We start from the raw sequence: 24,438 nt of genomic DNA, 5'->3' as shown, positions 1-24,438 counted from the left end.
TGTTCTCCCTGTGCTTGCGTGGGTTTCCTCCAGGTACTCCAGTTTCCTCCCACACTCCAAAGACATGCTGGTAGGTTAATTGGATCCTGTCTAAATTGGCCCTAGTATGTGTATGTATGAATGTAAGTTAGGGACCTTAGATTGTACACCCCTTGAGGGTTAGGGACTGATGTGAATGTACAATATATATATGTAAAGCACTGCGTAAATTGATTGTGCTATATAAGTACCTGAAATAAATAAATAATTACTGAGTATAACACAGCTGCCCATAATATACAATACTGCAGAGCTCAAAAAATTTCTATACACTTTACGGATTGCATAAGAACTCTAAAGCATAACGCTTTCATATAATATTGAACGAGAAACAAACACAATAAAAGAGGCAAGCATGGTAGATTGTAACACATCCTCCTTCCCACTAGAGGGTATTGGTGCTCAGCTTTTTGGGGCATCCCGGTTATCTCCAGCTAATCTATTCTTCTGTGCTCAGTGGTTGTCTTTAGAGCTGTAGAGGAGAATCCTGCAGTTGTGAGCAGTGATGCTGCCTGCCTGTGTTGTCCTTTGCTGTGGTGGTGCTGAAGCTCTGCTTACATTTTCCATGCACTGAAGCAAACTCCATTGCTGCAAGAATAGCTAAAGTCTTATCTGCTGCATCAAAGGCCACCATTCCAAGGACAGAGTTTATTTCTAATCAGTCCCAAGACATGAAGATGTATTCACCATGGGCTCGATTCTACTCTAACAGCTGTTGCCTGTGTTGTCATGTCCGCACTGGGACAATTATCCTCGGCGTGTGGTACCTGGTAAGCATCCTTTACCATTCACCTTTCTTTTCTGCATCGGTATTTTGGACAAGGCTGCACCATGACAACACGTAATGCTTAGGCATCTAGTTTCCGAAAATCAATTTTAATATAATACATTGTTGCTAATTTCAGCTCTGGTGGAAAAAGTCTGCAGTATTTTAATTACAGGGGAGATAAAAACTGAACTCCTTTATGTGGCCATATTACCTCCTTTGAATTATCTATATTTTGTTATTTAGGTTTGTTTAGGTGTTGGAATCACTTGGCTGTGTTTTGTTGCGTTTCTCTTTTTTATTTTTAAGCTGGAGTGTACCATGTAATTATTGAATATTCCTCATGTGCTTCTTAAGGCTTTAATATTAAGTCATCCTAAGAACTTAATACAGTAAGGGTTGGTGCTATGGTCTTTCAAAACTAAGGTCAGGGTGGATTAGTTTGCTGGTGTGTATGGTGGATGTTATTCCTTTCTTTACAATATTGCAGTTCTTTGGACAAAAGTTTTTATTGATTGCTTCTTCCATTAACAGTTTCATGTATGACCTAAAGCACTCTCTGGGATCACAATATCCCTGAATGCGATGTGCTTTATGTTCTGTGCCCCCAGTGAGAGATCTTCAAGTGTACATTTTGTGTCTTGGCACTCTTCGATCATTTCAGTGCCAGCTCGCAGCTGACCAGAATGACTTGTCACCTCCGTAGATCTCTATGTGAATGCCCCCTGACTAGGGTACAGAGGATGGAAGCATGTAAAGTGCTGAAACTTTTCTAGATCAGGTTTAGAAGGCAAGAGCGACCATTCCCCTAAACATACAAAATATAACTGGGTAGCTAATAAGACCAGACCACCTAAACACAAAATATAACTGGGTAGGTAATAAGACCAGACCACCTAAACACAAAATATAACTGGGTAGCTAATAAGACCAGACCACCTAAACACAAAATATAACTGGGTAGCTAATAAGACCAGACCACCTAAACACAAAATATAACTGGGTAGGTAATAAGACCAGACCACCTAAACACAAAATATAACTGGGTAGGTAATAAGACCAGACCACCTAAACACAAAATATAACTGGGTAGCTAATAAGACCAGACCACATAAACACACAAAATATAACTGGGTAGGTAATAAGACCAGACCACCTAAACACAAAATAAAACTGAGTAGGTAATAAGACCAGACCACCTAAACACAAAATATAACTGGGTAGGTAATAAGACCAGACCACCTAAACACAAAATATAACTGGGTAGGTAATAAGACCAGACCACCTAAACACAAAATATAACTGGGTAGGTAATAAGACCAGACCACCTAAACACAAAATATAACTGGGTAGGTAATAAGACCTGTGATTATTGATCCACAGAATGACTTTCAGGGGATCAGGCAATAATTGTTTTCCCTTGCTGGAGCAAATTTGACCATGCTTCATAGGGTTTTGCTTCATAGGGGTTTTTTGCCTTCCTCTAGAATGATCAACAGTGGTTATATGGTTCTGTGTATGGAGGTTGTTTATTTATTTGTATCTATAGGTTGAACTAGACAGACTTGAGTATCTTTTAACCTATGAAACCATGTAACCTCTCACCCCATCACAGAGATTCTGTGGCCCTATAACTTGTCTTTATAAATTCACCTGTTCCCAGACTATGGACATTACAGTATTTACATATTTTAACAAGCAGTAACCAGTAGAATGAAACTGCAGGACTCACTGCTTGACCATAAGATTTATTAAGAAGATATAAAGACATGCTTAGATGAACAGACATCTTAAAATAAAACCACACAGGAGCTTGAAACAAGTCACCCTGACCTCTGTAGCTACGTCTTTGGTGAAGCAATTCATCCTCAAAGATCACAGCAAAGACTCTAAGTTGTCTGGGAGGGTTCTCATTTATCCAGGTCTTGGTATGTCTAATAGTAGTTAGTCACATTCAACTCGACCTGTTTTGTATCATTTTGAATATGTTTTGTAGCTTACCCAAGCCATTTCTTCAGTTCTAATGAATGTCAGGAAAATACACCAGAATTTATATTCAAACAGGTACCGCGGTGCAATGCAGGAGCTGCTATTGTGTCATTTAAGATATGTAGCCCATCTGTACTCCAGGAGACCAGAAAATTCACCCTTGCAGTGGGGCTGTGGTCCAGGGGACAGAAAAGCACTTTTACTTTTTACCCCATCCTCTGCTCCCCTGCTAGACGGTGCTCTCCCATGCTCCAGCGGTGGACTGCTATCAAACGTAAAGATGTCAGGACCTTACATTGCTGGAACATGAGGATGAAGATGTTGTGGTGATCCGTCTAGCAGTATGGAGGAGATGTGAATCAGGTAAGTAATTCTACTTTACCATGTCCCCTAGACCTAAAATATCAAATTACTCAGCCCCATCGCAGGGGTAAATTTTCAAGTGTGTGATGTTAATAGCCACAAATAATTATCTACATTGCTTTAGGTGCCATGTAAGGAAACAATAAATGTGCCTATGACTACATTGTTTAAAGCAAATTTAAAGTGGAACTTTAGTCAGAAAATTAAGTATTGCTATATCACTTCAGGTTGGCCCCTTTTGCAGCTATGGCTATGTAAAATATTAAAAATAAGTGCCTATACTATTTAAATCCAGTACTACACTGTCTCGCCCTGCTCTGCACATGCCCAGTTTCTCTCTATTTTTAGGAATTTTTAGGCTCAGTGCAGAAATTGTTTCTTTAGGCTCAGTGCAGAATTTGTATAGGCCAGTGGTGGGCAACCTTTTTTTTTCAACTGAGCCAAATCTCGCCAAAACCACGATTTAAATTTATTTTGAGAGCCACATTTTTAAAACTGAAAATACATAGGATGGTACACTGTTTTTAGTTTCAATAAGTTTTTATAGTAATTCATCCCCCATATAGTAATTCATCCCCCATATAGTAATTCATCCCCCATAGTAATTCATCCCCCCTATAGTAATTCATCCCTCATAGTAATTCATCCCCCCTATAGTAATTCATCCCCCATATAGTAATTCATCCCCCATAGTAATTCATCCCCCATATAGTAATTCATCCCCCATGTAGTAATTCATCCCCCATAGTAATTCATCCCCCCTATAGTAATTAATCCCCCCTATAGTAATTCATCCCCCATAGTAATTCATCCCCCATATTAATTCATCCCTCATATAGTAGTAGTAAGTAAGTAGCAAGTAGTAAGCCAAGTCCCCCCTGTGTCAATTCACTTACCTTTGCTCCGCGCGTTCCTCTCCGCAAGTTCCCGCGCCATTCCGGTCTTCAGGGCGGACTGTGAGAGGAGCCTAGCTCCTCTCACGTTCGTCACGCTGCCCCGCCTACACACATCCTGACAGCCAATCACTGGCTATCAGGATGTGAGTGGCAGCGAGACTGGCCAATCATTGCATTTGTGCGCGCTGCCCTGGCTGTTTTTTTTTTTGGATCACGCTGCAGAGTCCCTGCCGCCCGAGAGGAGGGAGGCGCCCGGCACACAAGAGCCGCATTAAAGCGTGTAAAGAGCCGCATGTGGCTCGCGAGCCGCGGCTTGCCGACCACTGGTATAGGCCAATGTGCTGACAGTGAAAAGATTAAAACGGAACTAAACCCATTTATTTAACAGTTTCAAAAAACAGTTACATTCCTGTCATGCCAGGAATGCCAACTGTCACATTTGCTTGTGCTCCCAACCAAACTGTCAAACCATCAAATGACTGGTGGTATAACTGATCATATGTGCAGCACCATGGTAGTTGCAGATCAAACAGATGGCAGCATTCTTGGCTGAAAAGGATAGTAGGGTTTAGTTCTGCTTCGACTGCTGCTCAGGGCTCTGGACTTTGACAAAATGGCAGCCTCCAGCAAGAAGAAACAGAAACAATGCTGGAGGCAACTTAAAGCACACACTAATTTTGGCTGCATAATTATTAATGTGGAATGTATGTTCCTTAAAGAATATTCCTTTTTATCAATTGTTATGAGTAAAGTTCCGCTTTAAATATCCCCATTTAACAGTTATGTATTAAATAGCAAAAACCTTAAAAAACAGAATTTGAAAAAATAGGAAAACCTTAACTTCAAGTAACCCCCCTTCCATCTCCATAAAACACTGCATAGAAGTACCTGTGGGTTGAAAGATAGATAACATGCTTACCTCTGCCTGACTTCCTCCCATGATATCTAGGTGAGGGTGTCGTCTTCCTCCTTTTACCCAGATCTCTGAGAATGTTGAGGCACCCAAATTTTGTGAGAAGATGATCTTTTTCTGGACTCCTCAACATTCCCTGGGATCATGTCGGCAGAGGGATGATGTCACCCCCTGCACTACAGAAGTTGGGGAAAGACAGGTATATTATCAGACTATTTTTCCCTTCACAGGTACTTTCATGCAGCATTTTAGACAGGAAAGGTAGCACCCTGAATAAGTGGACCTTGCCACTACGGTTGAAGGTTAGCTTTAACTATGCTTTCAGGTATTACCCAAGTCTTTATAATAGCCTTGTGTAAATCCCTGCACAGTAAAGGAAGAACCTTGACCAAGTGGTACTGCTTTACCTGCAGTAGAGAAAATGAGGTCAGAAACTAGTTATGCTGTTTAACATACACCAATCAGCCTTAACATTATGACCACCCACAATAACATTATGACCATCCACCTACTATTGAGTAGGAACTTCTTTTGCTGCCAAAACAGCCCTGACCCATCGAGTCATGGACGCCACTAGACCACTGAAGGTAAGCTGAGGTACCTGGCACCAAGCCGTCAGTGGCATTTCCTTTAAGTCCTGTAAAATGCGAGGTGATGCCTCACATCATGATATTAATGAAAATGTGATTGATCAGACCAGGCCACCATCTTCAGTTGCTCCTTTGATCTGAGGCTTACATGCCCATTGTAGGCACTTTTGGCTGTGGACATGGGCCAGCATGGGCACCTTGGCCAGTCTGCGGCTACGCAGCCCCATGCACACCAAACTGCAATGGACTGTGTGTTCTGACACCTTTCTACCAGAACCAACATTAACTTTATTAGCAATTTGAGCTACAGTAGCTCTTCTATTGGATCGAAATGCACAGGCCAGCCTTTGTTCCCCATGTGCATCAAAGAACCTTGATCACCCATGACTCATTCCTTGGTGGTGCCGGTTTTCCTTCCCTAGATCACTTAGCAGGTCCTGACCACTGCAGACCAGGAACATCCCACAAGAGCGACAGTTTTGGAGTTGCTCGGACCTAGTCGTCCAACCATTGTAATTTGGCCCTTGTCAAAGTCGCTCAAATCCTTATGATTACCCTCTGTTTTAACAACTTCAGGAATATGCTCACTTGCTGCCTAATATATTTCAGCCACTTTCAGGTACCATTGTCACTAGATAATCAATGTTATGCACTTTACCTGCCAGTGGTCATAATGTTATAAATAATCGGTGTAGATGTTTGGATTAGAATAAAGATTGAGTAGTAATACATGTTTGTTAGCAGGTAAAACAGTTCTCATGTAAATATTTAAATTAGTGAAATTATCGATTTTCTTATACTTTCTCTTTAAATCAAATACTAACTTAGGACACATCCATTTATACAAGCAGTTCAAGGTGTTTTCTTCTTCTACAAAACTGCTGCTCTGTGAAAATTTACTATTTTTTATGCCATTGTCTATAATCTCCAGAGACTGTTGCACATGCAAATCCTAAGCAGTCAGCAGTTTCTGCAGCCACCACATCTGGTGCCAATAATGACTCCAATGTTGCTTAAAGGCTAAATTCACCTTTTGCAGAAAATAACCTATGTAGTCAAGATGCCCCAATAAATATTAAAAAACTGTGCAGCTTTGTAAAATGTTAATTAATTTTATTGTCATATCTATAAGCTATTTTGCCCCCCCCCCCCCTCCCTGAAGTCTACCAAAAAACTCCCATTTAGCAATCCCTATGTTCTGCTTTGTCGCTAAGACATTAAGACTGTTACAAAACCATGAACAGACAGGCACTTACTCAATATGACTTTAACATTAAACATATAAATCAAAAAGCATAAGAAACCAGTATTTGTGTATCAATAAAGTGCTTTTCCCAATACCACATTAGATAGTGAGAGTCCTATAAAGGGGTGTCGCATAAATCCAGAATGGTGAATGGATGAGAGTCCTAAAAAAAGGGTGTCACACTGATTCAGATGGGTCTTCTTCACCACTAGAATTTCCTACTTACCAGAAGGTGCTGACCCCCAATATAGATGGTCAAATATCGCTTAGATGATCAAATAACACTTGGATTCATAAGGTGAGTCTTCAGGCTCCCCTTCTCTCTATAGTGGCTCTCAGAAGAACTCAAAATAAAGAGCGAATATTCATAATATATATTCTAAATTTAGTATTTATTGAGGACCATGGTTCCAGATAAAATAGATAAAAAACATACGTTGTGTGGTGCCTAAACCCCAGCACCAGTCTGTACAGCCAATGTGGAGATATTAAAACTGTTGTTTTTTGCTTCTGTATTGCTGGGAATGAGCATCTAACAGTTTTCACATTCCAGCAACAAGGCAGAATGTTGAGATTGCTGACTGGGAGTTTTTCAGCCAGGTTTCCAGGGCCAGCTGGGCCCTCTTGACTACATAGGCTATTTTCTGGAAAAGGTAAACCTTGCCTTTAAATCAAACTCCTTCGCCATTGTAATATATGACAAAAAAAAACTCTTGACAATACACTCACCAGCCACTTTATTAGGTACACATTGCTAGTACTGAGGACCTCCTTTTGCTTTCAGAACCAGCTTAATTCTTCATGGCAGAGCTTCAACAAGATGTTGGAAACATTCCTCAGAGATGTTGGTCCATATTGAAATGAATTACTGTTGACTTTCTATCATCTCGAACTAGTCTGCCCATTCTCCTCTGACCTCTGACATTAACAAGGCATTGTCTGCACAACTGGATATTTTCTCTTTTTCGGACCATTCTCTGTAAACCCTAGAGATGGCTGTGCGGGAAAATCCCAGTAGATCAGCAGTTTTTTAGATACTCAGCCCAGCCCATTTGGCACAAACAACCATGCCACATTCAAAGTCACTTAAATCCCCTTTTTTCCTCATTCTGATGCTCGGTTTTAACTTCAGCAAGTTGTCTTCACCACGTCCAGATGCCTCAATGCATTGAGTTGCTGCCATGTGATTGGCTGATTAGCCAGTTGTGTTACCAAGCAATTGAACAGGTGTGCCTAATAAAGTGGCCGGAGAGTGTATATTCCTGTTTTATATATAAGGTATTGTAGGCTTGTGATTCTCTTCTTTGGCTTCTGAACTAACAAGCAGGTTTACCTAATAAAAAAGACCACTGAGCAGAAGGCTCCATCACAGTCACATAGTTGCTCCTTATGAGTTGAAAAATATATTTTTTTCCTGGCAAACCTCCATTTTAATTACAAAAGATAGACAAAAGCAAGAGATTTGATCTATTTTAATATGTATGCGTTCTTGGCATCCCCCTCCTAGCAACAGCTTGAGTGTCTGCCACTTGTGTACTCTGACAATCAGGCATGTTGGACTGCTAGAGGCAGACAATGACAGATGTGCAATGTTTACGTACACTTGCCAAAAGGTCCTAGCCATCATGGGAGGGGTAAATCCAATGTGGATGTTTCACCTTTCAACTCCAGATGACAGCAGTAAAATTAAATGGCTTGTCTGATTTTACCCTGTTATACAGGAGAACAATGTTCAGTCTCTGCCCAGCAGACAGTGACAGGTCCAGGGGACAGTTATTGCATTTGTATCATACGAACAATGCAGTTCTTAAGCAGCCTATAGATGGGTCTTTTTTTTTTTTGTTGGGTGGCCGGTCCCTGCTGAACCTGGCCAAGATTCAATCCATCTATGGCCGGCTTTGTACACATAGCCAAAAAAAAAAAAACTTACTGTGCTTAAACCAGGGCTTACATGCTGTGTCCGAGCATCTTGGTCTAAAAAGTACTCTTGCCATTGGGTGATGTCTGCACAAAGATGATGCTGGCCTTCTAGGGAGGCCTTGTTAAAGCCCATACTATTATTTAGTGATTGGATTTACTTAAAATTTATACAGGAGAACAATGTTCAGTCTCTGCCCAGCAGACAGTGACAGGTCCAGGGGACAGTTATTGCATTTGTATCATACGAACAATGCAGTTCTTAAGCAGCCTATAGATGGGTCTTTTTTTTTTTTAAACCAGAAAATGTTCTGTCCAGGTTTTTCATTCAAGGAATGTTGGGTGGAATTTGGCAACATATCCGTCAACCTAGATGAACTAGATGAATTTTGCATAGTGTATGTCCAGCTTGGAACAAGAGGACTTAGGGGAGTTGCCTTTTCTTCAAGCCAAACCCGAACACTTTATTGGTAAACGGTAATTTATTTCTTCTGTAGTATACAATATAGGATTGTAAAAGACCTGGGACACCTTTAGTGGCCGAACGAGAGTAGTAATGTTGGCGCGCAGAGCGTGCTGCAGCGAACAGTGGGTGTGGTCACATTGCATTAATGGTGAGAGGGGCTGAAAGGGGCATGGTTAAATAAAACAAAAACATTCTTGTACCCATAAAATCTGATTAGATTGCTGCGTCACAAGCAGGGGCGGACTGACCATTTGGAAACTCAGGCACTGCCCGAGGGCCCGGGGTCAGTAGGGGACCCCATGAGATGCCCCTGGTACCTTTTTCATAGGCTTTTTTGAGTTTGGGCAAGGAAACAGGGGCCCCATGATCCCCTATTGCCCGGGGCCCCATGAGTTGTCAGTCCGCCCCTGCTCACAAGTATGAGTCTCATAGACATGCATAGGCTTCAGCACAATCATTTAAAAAAAAAATCTAAGTTAACATTTTATCTGAGCCTTCCTTAAAGTAGAGTTTCATTAAAATACTTATGGACTGCTTTGTCAGCAACTGTTGCTGTCAGCAAGTGGTGCTGAACACATGATTCAAAACCTGGACTGTCTGGGTTAATCCCAGACATGTGGCAACCCTAGGGCTTAGGTGTAGGAAACGTGGGCAGGTCATCGATTATTTGCAGGAAAGAAAATCCTTTGATTTCCCATATCAACACAGTCAGCATTGATAGGGGAATCCTTCCCATGGAGCTATTATGTTCTGCCAGCAAGAGGCCCTTACTGGCTGGCAAAACACAATGATCACTGCTAGCAGCTATAGCTGCCGACAATAATTGCAACTGAAAAATCAGGCTGGTTGTACTGAAGTTGGATGATGAATCAGCTTCAGTACAACCAGCTTGCCCACAGATGGTTTGAATTTTGGCCGGTCCCTGCTGAACCTGCCCAAGATTCAATCCATCTATGGCCGGCTTTGTACATATAGCCAAAAAAAAAAAAAACTTACTGTGCATAAACCAGGGCTTACATTCTGTGTCCGAGCATCTTGGTCTAAAAAGTACTCCTGCCATTGGGTGATGTCTGCACAAAGATGATGCTGGCCTTCTAGGGAGGCCTTGTTAAAGCCTATACTATTATTTAGTGATTGGATTTACGTAAAATTTAGAAAACAAAAAAAAATGTCTTAAAGCAATGTAGGTTTTATGAATAAGTATTTGGACTTTTTTTGTGCACACAGCTGTGTACAGCTGCCAGTCAATTAAATTGCCTGTTTCCCTTACCACCAGCAATAATAATAACGAGATGTGACCACAACCTGGGTAGAGTTCACATTTAAAAACACAATATGCCTTGTATTCTATGGCTACAATATTACTGGCAATTATCATTAGAAACAACCATTTCAGCTTGTAACAACCCCTGACCCTAAACTGTCTGTACTTCTGTAGGACTGGGGTGGAGACATCAGGTTTCATATGGAAGAGCCGGCTGAGCCGAATTATGAAATGCTCTCTTTGGAGTTTAAGAGAAGTATAAATGAAGAAATTACATTCATTCATTAAGAATTTGAAGTCCTATAAATATTTCCTTATAATATTCAGTGTGCAGCAGGCCAGGATGAATTAAATGTTTATAATATCAAAATTCTATTATAAAGTTGGTCCAAAAATGAAAAGCAGCATACACTGAGATTCATAAGACCAGGCAATGTTTTCCCAGTCTTCCAGTTTTGTTGCCCGTTTCCTTGTGTCGTCTCTTATTCCCGTACTTAGAAGTTAGGAGTGTGATCTTCTGCTCTAACCAATTCTCTGTAGATTCAATGTGCTATGTGTTAATAGATGCACGCTAGAGGTGACTGGGGTCCAAAGACATGCAACTACCTTTCATTGTAGGAAGAGATTTCCTAGGTGTGCCATGGTGCTGCACTGATTGGTGGACATGGTGAAAGAACGATGTTCTGAAAGGACAAGCACATATTGTGACACACTTTTCAAATGTTTTCAGTATCAGCTTTCTTAGCAGCCCTTGTCAATCATTTACATGAATGAAATCTGGGAGTTGCAAAGTTGGTTCTAGAATAATTTTCTAAGTCAAAAGCTTTAAATGGGGTAGTTGTATAATATCCAGCCTGGGTCAATGACTGCTTGCCCTTCTCTCATTGATATCTAAATGGTGAGGTATCTCCACTCTGGACCATCACCCCTACATACAGTATCTTATAAACAGTAGCCCGGGAGGGGAGGCCAATGCCACCCTGCCCCTTAGCCCAGTCCTCTCCAAGGTGCACACCGTTGTGTGAAGAGCAGAGCTTGTGAATTTCCTGTCAGCATGAAAATACCTTTGTCAGGTTTTTGTTTTGTTTTTTTTACCATTAGGGAGATTTCCCTTTCATTCTTGTCCCATAGCCAAAACAGGAAATGAGAGGAAATTCATCCAAAGTGAGGGAATCTATGGTTGTCACTGGGATCACCAGAACTATTATGTCTATTGGAAGATTTTCCCCCTACTCCTGTTTTGGTGACAACCCAAAATGTGGGATTTTCTTTCACTTTCACTCTCAGTGATAACAGTAAAAAAGACAAATGGAGAGGGTGAATCTCCCTAACCGGGACAAAGACAGCATTAACAGTACAGGCAGGCAGATGAATGAAAGGTCCACCCCCTCCATTCATAGATTACTTCTCATTAATGGAAGCCATAGTACATAGCTTCTATGAATAGAGGAGGTAGGCGGAAAAGGGCAGAAATAGCACTCTTGACAAGTGCATGTGACAGGTCCAAGGCTTGTATTAACCCCCACATTATCAGAAAATAATAAACTGGAGAGGTATAGGGGAGGGGGGATTCCTGATTTCAACTATGTGAGCAACCAGCAGCACAAGGGACACATTGCATTGAACATAAGAACCATTCCATACAGCAAAGGAATCAAACTGAATTTAATTTTGGGCTGCATCAGTATTATGGCTGCCCTCAAAGGGCTGGTTGTATCTGTAAGACTGGATGTCCAGAGCACCCCCTTTACATCAGATGTCAAGAGTCCCCCAACCATCAGAAGTCAAAAGCCCCTCCACTATCCCTTACATCACAGTGCACCCCCCCCCCCCACCTTGTGCCACTGCCGGGAAGAAGCTGGGGGCAGAACTGTGAAGCAGAGAGTGCAGGGTCTGGAGGAGGACCAGAGGAAGGCTGCAGTCCGCTGCTGGAGTCTGCTGAATGCTGGGGTTAAGATGAAGGAGTGATGCAGATGCACAGAGAGGTGCAGTATCTGTAGGAAGAGTTTTGTCCTCATCTCAGCTGCCAACTGCTGAGATGGGGGGCAGAAATGAGCTGCTCCACAGCTGCATGGAGAAGTGCAGGATCTGTTGGAGGAGTTATGTTCTCCTCTCTGCTGCTGATTATTGGGGGGGGGCAGAGACAAGCCTCTTTGCGGCTGCACGGAGAAGCGCAGGATCTGGCGGAGGAGTTCTGTCTTCCTCTCTGCTGCCGACTTCTGAGACAGTGTGGGCAGAGATGAGGGGGGGTGCTGCAGCTGCAAGAGGGATGTGAGGGCCACATGAAATGGTCTGGTGGGACAGATTTAGCCTATGGGTCTTGTGTTTGACACATGTGCCGTACGGTAAGTACTAGCAGTGTCATTCAGTGGGTGTCATACAAACAAGTGATGGCAGAGATTTTATCTGCATATGGAGCCTGGATTAAGTAACGTGAACAAACCTTTTTTCTTTTATCATGATATGCCTTTTCATGGCTGGTGATTTATTTTTAGATATTTTAAATGTAAATTAGTTTATGCGGTTACTTCCTTTTTTTTCTTCAGCTTGGGAAAGCCGCCAATCCGTAGAGGTGACATTGCTACACAGACACTTTTTCCTGTTCATATGAAAAGTCTCTATGTTTTATAAGATAATTATATAATAGTTTCCCCCCCCCCCCCCCCCACAGCTGTAAATGTTCACGCACAATCTGAGCACCCGAGTGCATGTCTATTGCTCTATTGGCCAGAAAACAAACGTGTGTATACCTCCCAACTTTCTGAGACGAGACGGTGGAAAAACATTTAGCACAAAGTATGCAGGCAAAGTACAGCCTTGTCCCCTTCCTTTATACAAGTGACAAATGCAAATAGTGCCATCAGGTGCTAGGACCCTTTTAGTTAGAGCCCTCCTGTAGTGATGTCATGGGTGAGTCAGGGCCCAGTTATAAGGCAGGGTTGGAGGGGCCATAGTGCATTTGGGACATGGAAGCCAAACACACATACCAGCTCAGATGTAAACAGCATATGGAGGCCTTGGACAGGACTGGAGGCCAGGGAGGAGTAGACCTGCAACCAGGAGTGCCAGCTGTAAACTTCTTGACCCTTATGGAGGTGGGGGCTAGAGTGGGTTGCAAAGGACTTTTAGGCCAAGCCAAGAGTTATCTGGGTGAGGATATATCCCTGGAGGGTCCTGGGAGAGATGTACCTATGAAGGTGGTGCCTACAGAGAACCCAGTCCTGTGAGTACTAATGACTAATGAGTGGAAGGAGAGACTATTAGAGGGAAATGGCTGTTTAATGTACTGCAATTGCTTTCACATGTGACTGCTGTGGACCATCCACTAAATCTGATTGACTATGTAATGTCAAGTGACTCTAGAATATATGTCAATGTGATGTGACTATTATGCCATTTCCTGAGTACCATCAGTAAAAGTGCAGCTATTCTATTCAAGTGTGGACATTCATTCCCTGGAGTTGTATAGAACCATGCTCTATGGGTGTTTCCACAAGCAGTGTTTCTGTGCAATGCAAAGCTGGCCTTACACTCGTAGAATTTTATTGTAAAATTTTTATTTTCAGAATGTTTGATTTTCCAGTACATAGTAGGTTTGAGAAAGCAGAAAAGAGATCTTTCTCAAACACACATTTCTTACAGTGAATGTGGTTATTGTTTGAAAAGGTCCATTTGTTCCAAAATCACGTAAAGGCAAACAGAATTTTGAAGTACTTTTAAATTACAATTGTCAAGTCATTAGTGTACCAATCAGAATTTTCATACAAATGTTCACTGAGAAATCTAATAGTGTACAGCCATCCTAACACAGCATCATCTGAGATAATGGAAGGTGCCAATCCTGGTTGCTTACCATGTCTATGAACAGTTTTACTATCTGTATTCTGTTATATCTCTCTATATATAAGCTATATATTACTGTGCTCTCTATTTTATAGTCCGTCACATATCTTCCATCTAAGCTGCTGCTGTAACTGCATGTCTCCTGGTTTACATCACAAGGGATGTTATTTACTGAGTCTAATCTTTATCTGCTTTGCTGTGCCTATCATTATAAGTCCTGGACATTGTGATGTAACGCAGGAAGAATGTTATAGTTGGATATCTGTAGGGTGCAGTCATTCTTCATGTTCTGGGGAAGAGTCCTGCAATGTGCGTGTCTGACAATATTGTCCATTCATGAAGTATAAGGTGATTAGAAAATGCAGTTCTGAAATTCATAGGGACCAGGAGAGCAAATCTATTTATTACAGGTACTTATATAGCGCCGTCAATTTTACACAGCTCTTTACACATATACAGTATATTGGAAAGTCACATCAATCCCAGCCCCCAAGGAGTGTACAATATAAGGTCCCTAACTCACATTCATACATACACATATTAGGTCCAGTTTAGACAGGAACCAATTAACCTACCAGCATGTCTTCGGAGTGAGGGATTTGAACTGACAACCCTAGTCCTAGCTCAGTGAAGTGCCAACCACTTTGCCACTTTGTTTGTTCTCAGTTCTAGTTCCATTGGGCATCCCATGTGAGTAGTAGTGGAAACCTGGAAATGAGATTGTCATCAGTCAGCGTGTCTGGCTGGGCAGAACTATAGAAAGACTTTGAGAAGAGACTGGTATACTAACGAGAGCACCTTGAACCCTCCTGACCCTCAGCTGTAGGTCCTAAGACTTGGTGATGGAAGCTACATGCAATAAACTTAGTATACATGGGGAAGTGGTCCAAACTCTACAGTGCTCCCAAGAAGAGGAATGGAGGTGTAGAGAGAAGATGCCATAAAAGATGTGTACTTGCGCTCTGTGCTGCTACAGAATGTCTAAACTTGCATGTGGCATTCCGTGCCAAAGAATCTGCTTGCACGTCAATGCGATATGTCCTGCAAAAAGTTAAAGTAAAGTGCTTGAAATTGCATATTGTATGTGGACATTCCTTTATTCATGTGAAAATTAATCTCCCCAGCAGAGTCACAGAGAGCAATTAAAAAAACCAAGGGCTTCTGCCACATCTTGTCCAAAACTAAAATTATTTTTTGACTACACATTTTAAAGAAGTCCATAGATCACAGTGGCAAAGTCGTTAGCACTTCTGCTTAGCTAGCACTAGGGTCTATAGCCAGGGATGCCAAGAGCGGGCCACAAGCAGGGGCGGACTGACCATTTGCAAACTCAGGCTCTGCCTGAGGGCCCGGGGTCAGTAGGGGGTCCCATGAGATGCCCCTGGTACCTTTTTCATAGGCTTTTTTGAGTTTGGGCAAGGACACAGGAGCCCCATGATCCCCTATTGCCCAGGGGCCCCATGAGTTGTCAGTCCGCCCCTGGCCACAAGCCAGGAGTATGACACAATATGGTGTAGAGGTAGTTCTTATCCCACAAGAAGCGGGGTGGGAAACTTTTACAATTTGGTGCCAACACCTGACCAATCGTAATTCCCCTTAGATGCTTAAAGAGACTTTGACATAAAGAAAAAAACACCTGGTAGTATGAAGAGCAAGCACCTAGATGTGCCTCCAAAAACCTGTATTTATTTATGAAGTGCCATCAAGCTGATGATCACCACGTGGATAATTTCCCTGCAGAATGACCTGTTGTCTATTTGAGTCTCCAATCTTTACAATGGTATGAGGATAAGTATGTTGCTCTGTTTCTTTGTTGGCCTACCATGTGGGTCCAGGGTGGGGATGGCCTTTTTTTTTTTTTTTTGAAGTCCGCGGAAGTGCGAAAAAGGAAAACCTGTAAGTGAACAAAAAACGTGCTAGTGCAAAACCAACACAAAAAAGTGCACTTAGGGGTGTGCTTTGTCCACCCCCCGAAAGAGTAGGACCTCTACCCTGATCCCCCGGGGCACGAAGCTCCTGACAGGGACTAAGGTTCCCATGTGGTTCACCTAGCCAAAAGGCCTGGCGGACCCCTTTCCTTGTGGCTAGCCTAAGCCAGCCACCAAGTACTTGGTAAGGGGGCTCTCCCGAAGAGAAACCCCCTAGGGACATGGGAGGAAGGAACCAAAAGGCCACACATCCTCCACCTAGACTTCAGGGTAGGTCCGAGGACCCACACCCTACCATCCATGAGGGAAAAAAAAACACACACATAAGTGAAAAGTGACAAACAGTGGGAGAAAAAATAAATTAAATAAATAAGTAAAAATAAAAAAGTGACCGTGCAATTGTGCACTGGCTAGGCCCTGAGGCCTGTAGCTTCAAAATTGCCCTGGACCTAGCCAAAAGGCCTAGCCCTAAAAGGTGCAGTGCAGAAAAAGTAATTTGGAGCAGTGACCATGTGCACGTTTCACACGTGGGATCCCATCCCCATGTGCTACTAAGAGCACCCCTGAGGCGACCACTCAGGGGGCACTGTTCCATGGACTCTCCCCTGGCCAGACAAGGTAGATCCATTCAAATCAGGAGGAACTGGGCCCCTCTGGCGTTCCTGGGGGGAATTACTCCCGGGCCCCAACTGCCTGTGGGCACCTCGGTTTCTGTTCCGCCCTGTATTAACCATCAGGACCCCCATCCTACCAACAGGGGTACTATACAACCAAACATCCCCGCAAGTAGGAATAATGGTGGAGCACCCCTACTGGACACTGATAAGAACAGATACTACACTTGATCTTAGCCAAAAGGCCGAGGATGGGGATGGCCCTCTGTGTTAGGCACTCACAGTGTCCAGCCGCAAGGCCTGCATACAAACCACCAGCACATAGAATTGGCAGTCATGTCAGCTCATCCTGCAATTCAGGGAGCTCCCCTGTTTTTGAGCCCTCTCACCCCATCTCCCTGTATAGTGTACAAATCTCTCTTTATTCCTCCATCACGGGAGACCTCTTTGTGAAATGTTGCCAGGTAAATTGTATTTTTCAACACAGTCCTGATAACCTTGTGTTTGTAAAATACAGTAAACATGTATTTTGGCATTTTGAGTACTGTTTCTAAAACGTTGTGAACATTTACACAGGGACATTGTACAATACTTATTCTGTTATACATGCTGGATATTAATTACCTGCTCTTTGTCCTATGTTAATGTAACACGGTACCATTTATGAGCCACTCTTCCACAATTTGGCCATGCACAGTTGTTGCCGCAGCTTTCTTATCACCCTATAAACTCTTCTCCCAGGGTGACATTTCAATTACTTTGAATGCTAAAATCCTACAATATATACATACCTCCCAACTTTTGTATTTCAATGGTTTTTACTATCTTTTGTAAACAATTTAAAAAGAAGGATTAGAGCAAAAGACACGCTAATGCAGGGGCTATCAATGGTACATAAAAAATAAAGAAACAGTACTTTAACTCCAATAATGCAAGAGGCATGCCAACATAGGGGCTATCAATAGCACATAAAATACAGAAACAGTGATATAACAGCAACAAAAATTTCCAGCCAAAGGCAAATATCTATCGCCTCACGTAATCAAACAAAAAAGAGAGAGGAAAAAGAGTAAAGAAGGAAGAAAACAAGACCAAAAGCAGGAATCTGGGAACACCATTATCATACAGCATCATAAACCCAGACTAGCAGGGGGAGCATGGGAAAAGCATATGTCAACCACGGCTCCCATATTTTCAAAAATTTTTGTGACCTCCCAACTTTTGAACTTGAGAAAGAGGGACACTCTTGGCCACAGAAGACATGCGAAGCACGCCATGGTGAAAATGGGCGCATCCAAATTGCAGGTTGGGTGTGGCTTAAAGGAGCGCGAATAAATAGGGTGTAGGCCTTTATAATGTGTAAACTAATAGGAGAAAAAAATCATATTTTATTGCTACAAAAACTGTAAGATAGTCTCTGCTGAGTCCTGCATCCATCTTTATTATTATGCAAGAGATAAAGTCACCATAGGTATGTAAAATAATTATCAATCTGAGTGTATTTGTCCTGTCAGCAACATTTTATGCATAGATTGCAGAACTTCCATACGCTGGGTTTGAAGCACCTGCAGTTGATGATATCGATGCATCTCAGTATAGAGGTGAGTCCTGGATAAGTCCTACAGATGTATGTATTGCCCCAAGAGGATTCTAGAGATAATAGTTTGGGCTGTTCTGCTCCATACACTGCTGGTATATGACTCCGATAAGTCCTGGATAAGTCCTACAGATCTATGTATTGCCCCAAGAGGATTCTAGAGATAATAGTTTGGGCTGTTCTGCTCCATACACTGCTGGTATATGACTCCGATAAGTCCTGGATAAGTCCTACAGATGTATGTATTGCACCAAGAGGATTCTAGGGATAATAGTTTGGGCTGTTCTGCTCCATACACTGCTGGTATATGACTCCGATAAGTCCTGGATAAGTCCTGCAGATGTATGTATCACCCCAAGAGGATTCTAGGGATCATAGTTTGGGCTGTTCTGCTCCATACACTGCTGGTATATGACTCCGATAAGTCCTGGATAAGTCCTGCAGATGTATGCATTGCCCCAAGAGGATTCTAGAGATAATAGTTTGGGCTGTTCTGCTCCATACACTGCTAGTATATGACTCCGATAAGTCCTAGATAAGTCCTGCAGATGTATGTATCGCCCCAAGAGGATTCTAGAGATAATAGTTGGGGCTGTTCTGCTCCATACACTGCTGGTATATGACTCCGAACATTTCTGGATAACCTTTATTTGTGGTGGAACATCTAGGTATACCTGTCAGGTCATGTCAGTGTACAGAATGGTACATCCGGGCAAAAATCCATGTGCAGGCTAGCTCACAGCCATGCGTACACATGCAAAACAGGATGTACGTACATGAGAATGTGCACACACAATTGTTACTAGTGCTGGTGCTAAAGGCGCTATTTAAACTGATCGGCTGCACATAGCCAGTGCTGTCTTGCATTACCTGGGTATTGATCCATGACTTCTGGCCTGACTACTGGTTACTGACCCAGTGTGCATTGACCTGCCACTGATAGCTGTGCCAATGTAATCACCAGCCTGAGCTGACTTGTTTAGATATGCCTGTCTTCCTGTAACAGCATCTGTAGAGAACAGTCTGCATATTGCTGGAGCAGGTACAAGAATTTTGGCTTCCAACTCCAGGACACAGCCCAGATCCCTGGATCACGGGGATTGTGGTAAAATCCCAGGACAGTCCTACAGAATCCTGGATGCATTGTACAGGATGCCTGGGAGTGGTTCTGGATGGGAGATATATATGTTTCCTTTGTTTGGGTTGTGGTCCCTTTAAGGAGATGACAAATAGCAGAATGAAGTACTCAGGGTTTCTCACCTATGCAGGGTGAGGGGTTCTGCAGTGATATGGGGGAAAACTGACTTGCAGCTACCCCAGGAATTTTACCTAACCCCCCATATGGGATTTGGAGGCTCAGAAAGATTTTGGGTGGGAACAAGCCTTAAAACCTTAACTACAAGTACGGTGGTCCTGAAGGGGTTAACCTAACTGTGACAGAGGCAGTCAGCAGGTGTCTGTGGGGTGTGATGTGGCATAGGACCAGCTTGTGTGGAGGAGCTGTAGGCTGTTCATTCGCGAGGCACTGCCGGCTGTGCTATCATTTTTCCATGGACCCACCAATCCAGGTGGGGATATTATAGCCCTGTTCAGGGACAGGTTTCACTGGTGGTAAGCCACAGTTTTATTTTGATCTGGAGATATGGACTTTTTAGGGTTATTTACTAAAACTGGAGAGTGCAAAATCTGGGGCAGCTCTGCATAGAAACCAATCAGCTTCCAGGTTTTATTGCCAAAGCTTAGTTGAACGAGCTGAAGTTAGCAGCTGATTGGCTACCATTCACAGCTACACCAGATTCTGAGTCCTCCAGATTTAGTAAAAGGCTAATTTAGTTTGGTTACGTTGAAAAATAAAGGACATTTTGCGGGCGCATGCGCGACCAGGGATGATGGTGGACGCTGCTTGCTGAGCTCCGCTCATCCCCGGCCAAATAGTGACTCACCCGCTCCGCTCCACGGCGATCCCACACAGTCAAAGCACCCGGCACGGCATTAAGGGGAGGTGTCCATGGGGAAAATAGGGCGCTGGAAGCCCCCCTCCCCGCGCCCACAGGACCCGCGGCCCTCGCCGCTTCGGCGGTTTCTCTCTAGGCCGCAATCCCCGGCCTCAAGTTGTGACAGGAGTCCGAGGAGCGATCCCGGACCCCCAGTGGCCGCAGAAGGTACTGCACCTTGCTCCAAATCAGAGCAACTGACAGCCTCTGCTCTGATTCCTCCTCATATGGAGGATTCTGACTCACAAGCCACAGAAGGAGGGGACATGGACCACCCTACACCAGGTTATCTTCCAGCCCCCAGCCAAAATTCTCAGCAGGCTACATCATCTGCACTCACAGTCTCCGCATTGGACGATAAGCTGCAGGTCTTTTTGCGCAACATTACCGCCTCTATTGCCGCTGAAGTTGGTAAATTGGCTATAGATCTCAGAGGGGAAATAACCCAAATTGGAGACCGCACGGATAAATTGGAAAACAAATTTGATGAATTGGTGCAATACGTTCATGTCCTTGAGGAAGATAACGCATATCTGAAACACTCCATGTCCCAGATGCAGCTCCAACAAGAGGACCTGGAAAACAGGGAACGGCGCCAAAATATCCGTATTCGCGGTATGTCCGAATCTATCACTGACGCACAACTACACCGCCACCTACTGTCCTTCTTCACCGCAACTGCACCAAAGGTTCCAGAGACAGATTGGCGAATGGATAGGGCTCATCGCTCTCTGGGCCCTAAACCTGTTGAGGGCACCAGACCACGAGACGTTATAGTACGCTTACACTACTTTCAAAGTAAAGAAGCCTTACTATTAGCGGCTCGACAAACATCTTCTTTGGAATTCAAAGGTGACAGACTCCAGCTCTTCTGTGACCTTTCTCCGCTTACTCTTGCCAAACGGCGTGCTCTGAAGCCGATCACCACACACCTCCAGCAACACCGAGTCCTGTATCGTTGGGGGTTTCCCTTCAAGCTGGTTGTCTCTAAGGATAATACCCAAGTTGTTCTCCGGGATCTTCATGAGGCGGACTTTTTTCTGAAACAGCTGGGTCTTCCTCCTCTGTCGGATGATGTGTCCTCATTGCCTCCTACCCCTTCTCGTCCCTCCATCACTCCCAACAAGATCTGGACACCGGTCCGCAGAGATCGGAAGAGACTCTTGCGCACCCCGCAACGTCCACGTTCCTCTCGACCAGGAGATCCGCCTGCCTGATGATTCTCTGGGGTGATCATCTGTGGTGAATATGGTGTTGATCCTTCTCCCCTGCTCTATACATGGGTTCTATACCGGTGTTGTTCTCCTGACTGGCCAAACCCTTGCTGGGTGCTCTTTTTGCTTTTGTTTCTTCTGGCCGGGTTGGGTGACCCCCCTGTTGAGTCGGATGTCGTGCTGCCCCCGATTTTGTCTAGCCACTGGCCTAGACGACTTGGGCTTAGTTGACGTTCCCAAGTTTATATCCTTGTGGATATCTGTTTTTTATTATGTTTTTCTTTTTTTTGTGTTATCTGATTGTTTTATGATTTTTGTGTTTTATTCTTCTACATCGATGGTATTTCAATCATTTTTCATTCTACTACAAGTACTTCAATCGTTGTTATTTTATAATGGCTTTGAAGTTTTTGTCATACAATGTCAAGGGCCTTAACTCCATTCAAAAACGGTGGATGGCTTTGAGGGAATTTCGATCCTCAGGAGCAGACATTATTTTTGTACAAGAGACCCATTTCAAATCAACTGGCTCTTTTCGTTTTGCCTCGAGATTTTTTTCCCAAGCTTATTCAGCCTTTGATCCCTCCGGGAAGGCCGGGGTGGCAATTTTGATTGGGTCACACTGCTCCCTTCGGGTTGTTTCCTCCAGGGTTGACCACCAGGGTCGCTTCATTATTTTGAACTGTATGCTTGGTGACACTCCCCTTGTTTTGTTGAATTTATACGCCCCAAATACGGGTCAATTGCAATTCCTTTCCCAAACACTCGCTAACCTAGATTCCATCTCCACTTCGCAGGTGATTGTTGGAGGGGATTTCAATTTGATTTTTTCCCCCCATAAAGACAGGAAGTCCCTTTTTGAGTCCACCCCCTCGAAGCGGCAATGCTCCTCTTCAAAATCTTTTCGTAGATTGATAAGGGAACATCGTCTCTTTGACGCTTGGCGGATTAAACATCCCCTCCATAAACAATTCACTTTCTACTCCACCCCTCACCGTAGTTTCTCCCGCCTAGATCACTTTTTTATCTCTGCCCCACTGCTTCCGCTCCTGGTTTCTTCCGAAATCAATCCCATCACTTGGTCTGACCATGCCTCTCTGACTTTAAACCTTTTATTTCCTCCGGTCATTCTCAAACCATGTCATTGGCGCCTTAATGAGACTTTTCTTTCCACAGATCATCTTAGAGATGAGTTGTCCCAGGGACTTGACACCTATTTTGCCCACAATGTTGGCTCCGTAAGCTCTTCCTCAACTCTGTGGGAGGCCCACAAGGCAGTCTTTCGAGGACTCTGTATTTCTATGGGTTCTCATTTAAAAAAGTCTTCAGCGAGTGCTAGAGCCTCTCTCATACATCAACTGGTTTTGGCGGAGCGACGGTTGTTGGCCAAGCCGTCCATTTCTGGACTCCGGAGGGTAACATCTCTACGGGACCGAATTAAAGTTCTCGACTCCAATAAGACTGCACAATCCCTCTTGTGGATTAAGCAGAAATTTTACGAATTTTCTAATAAGCCCCATCGTATGTTGGTCAATCGACTCAAAGCTCAGTCGTGTTCTGCGTTACCTGATCTTTTAATGCAACCAAATGGAAACCCTACCTATGACCCCCGGGTCATGGCAACCCTTTTTGGCTCATTTTATGAGAAACTGTATAATTGTCTGTCCCCAGATCTTCATCCACCCCTCACACAGTCATCGTTTGATCGTTTTTTTGACCCCCTGTCACTTCCGAGACTATCATCCTCAGACATTGCTACCCTTAATGCTGATATTACGCTAGAGGAATTATTGGACACAATTAAACATCTCCCCTCTCGTAAAGCCCCGGGTCCGGACGGACTGCCTTACTCCTACTATAAATCCTTTATTGGTATCCTGGCCCCTCATCTCCTCTCTTTTTATCGAGATCTTTTCAAGGGGATCACACCCCAGACTGATTTCTCCCGGGCATATATCTCGGTTATCCCTAAACCCGATAAAGATCATTCTATTGTGGACAACTACTGCCCCATTGCCCTACTCAATTCCGACTACAAGATTTTCACTAAAATTTTGGCCAATCGATTGTCCAGAATTATTTCCAAACTCATACATAGGGACCAAGTGGGCTTTGTACCTGCCAGACATGCTGCAGATAACACCAGGAGATCCATTGATCTGATTGACTTGGTTAATCGATCCTCCACCCCTACTGTGTTATTGAGCTTAGATGCTCAAAAAGCTTTCGACCGTTTAAGTTGGCCTTACATGTTCAGGGTCTTGGAGAAATTTGGTTTTAGGGGCCCATTTGTAGCAGCCTTGAAGGCCCTTTATTCGTCCCCCTTTTCGCAGGTCAGATTAGCTTCTTTTCTTTCACTCCCCTTTCGGATGTCAAATGGCACACGTCAGGGTTGCCCACTCTCTCCTTTGCTGTTCATTCTTTGTCTGGAACCACTAGCTATCGCCATCAGGTCGAATCCAGATATTCGCGGGATACAATCCCATTCCCATGAGTACAAATTATCGTTGTTTGCTGATGACATCCTCCTTACACTTACGTGTCCCCATACCTCCTTACCAATTTTGCATAAGACCCTGAAACAATTTGGGGCTATATCAGGCTACAAAGTCAACACGTCCAAAACTGAGGCACTCCCAATACATGTCCCACCTGCCGTTTTATCTTCACTTCAGGAAGCCTTTCCCTACCGGTGGTGCACCCATTCTTTAAAATATTTAGGTACTAATCTTACTTCCTCTTACCAATCCATATATGAAGCCAATTTCCCTCCACTATTTATAGCAATTTCTCGCTCTC

The 24,438-nt window shown here is 43.5% G+C and overlaps 1 protein-coding gene and 1 pseudogene across 1 annotated transcript in view; one reads left to right on the top strand and one right to left on the bottom strand.

Annotated features, from left to right (window-relative positions):
• Positions 1-493: 493 nt before the first annotated feature.
• Positions 494-24,438, top strand: part of LAPTM4B (lysosomal protein transmembrane 4 beta) — a 140,557-nt gene continuing 116,612 nt past the window's right edge. Inside the window, exon 1 of the mRNA XM_089666585.1 lies at positions 494-809. Within this exon, the coding sequence (XP_089522711.1) occupies positions 711-809 (99 nt within the window). The 5' untranslated portion in view covers positions 494-710. The remainder of the gene's footprint in view (positions 810-24,438) is intronic.
• On the bottom strand, positions 16,975-17,093 carry LOC149470125 (U2 spliceosomal RNA; annotated as a pseudogene).

This window comes from Staurois parvus, unplaced genomic scaffold (genome assembly GCF_062004578.1).
Source record: "Staurois parvus isolate SC_StPar_1 unplaced genomic scaffold, SC_StPar_1.0 ptg000052l, whole genome shotgun sequence".
NCBI classification, from domain to species: domain Eukaryota; kingdom Metazoa; phylum Chordata; class Amphibia; order Anura; family Ranidae; genus Staurois; species Staurois parvus.
Note: the sequence above shows the minus strand (reverse complement) of the source record. Positions and strands in the feature narration are given on the sequence as shown.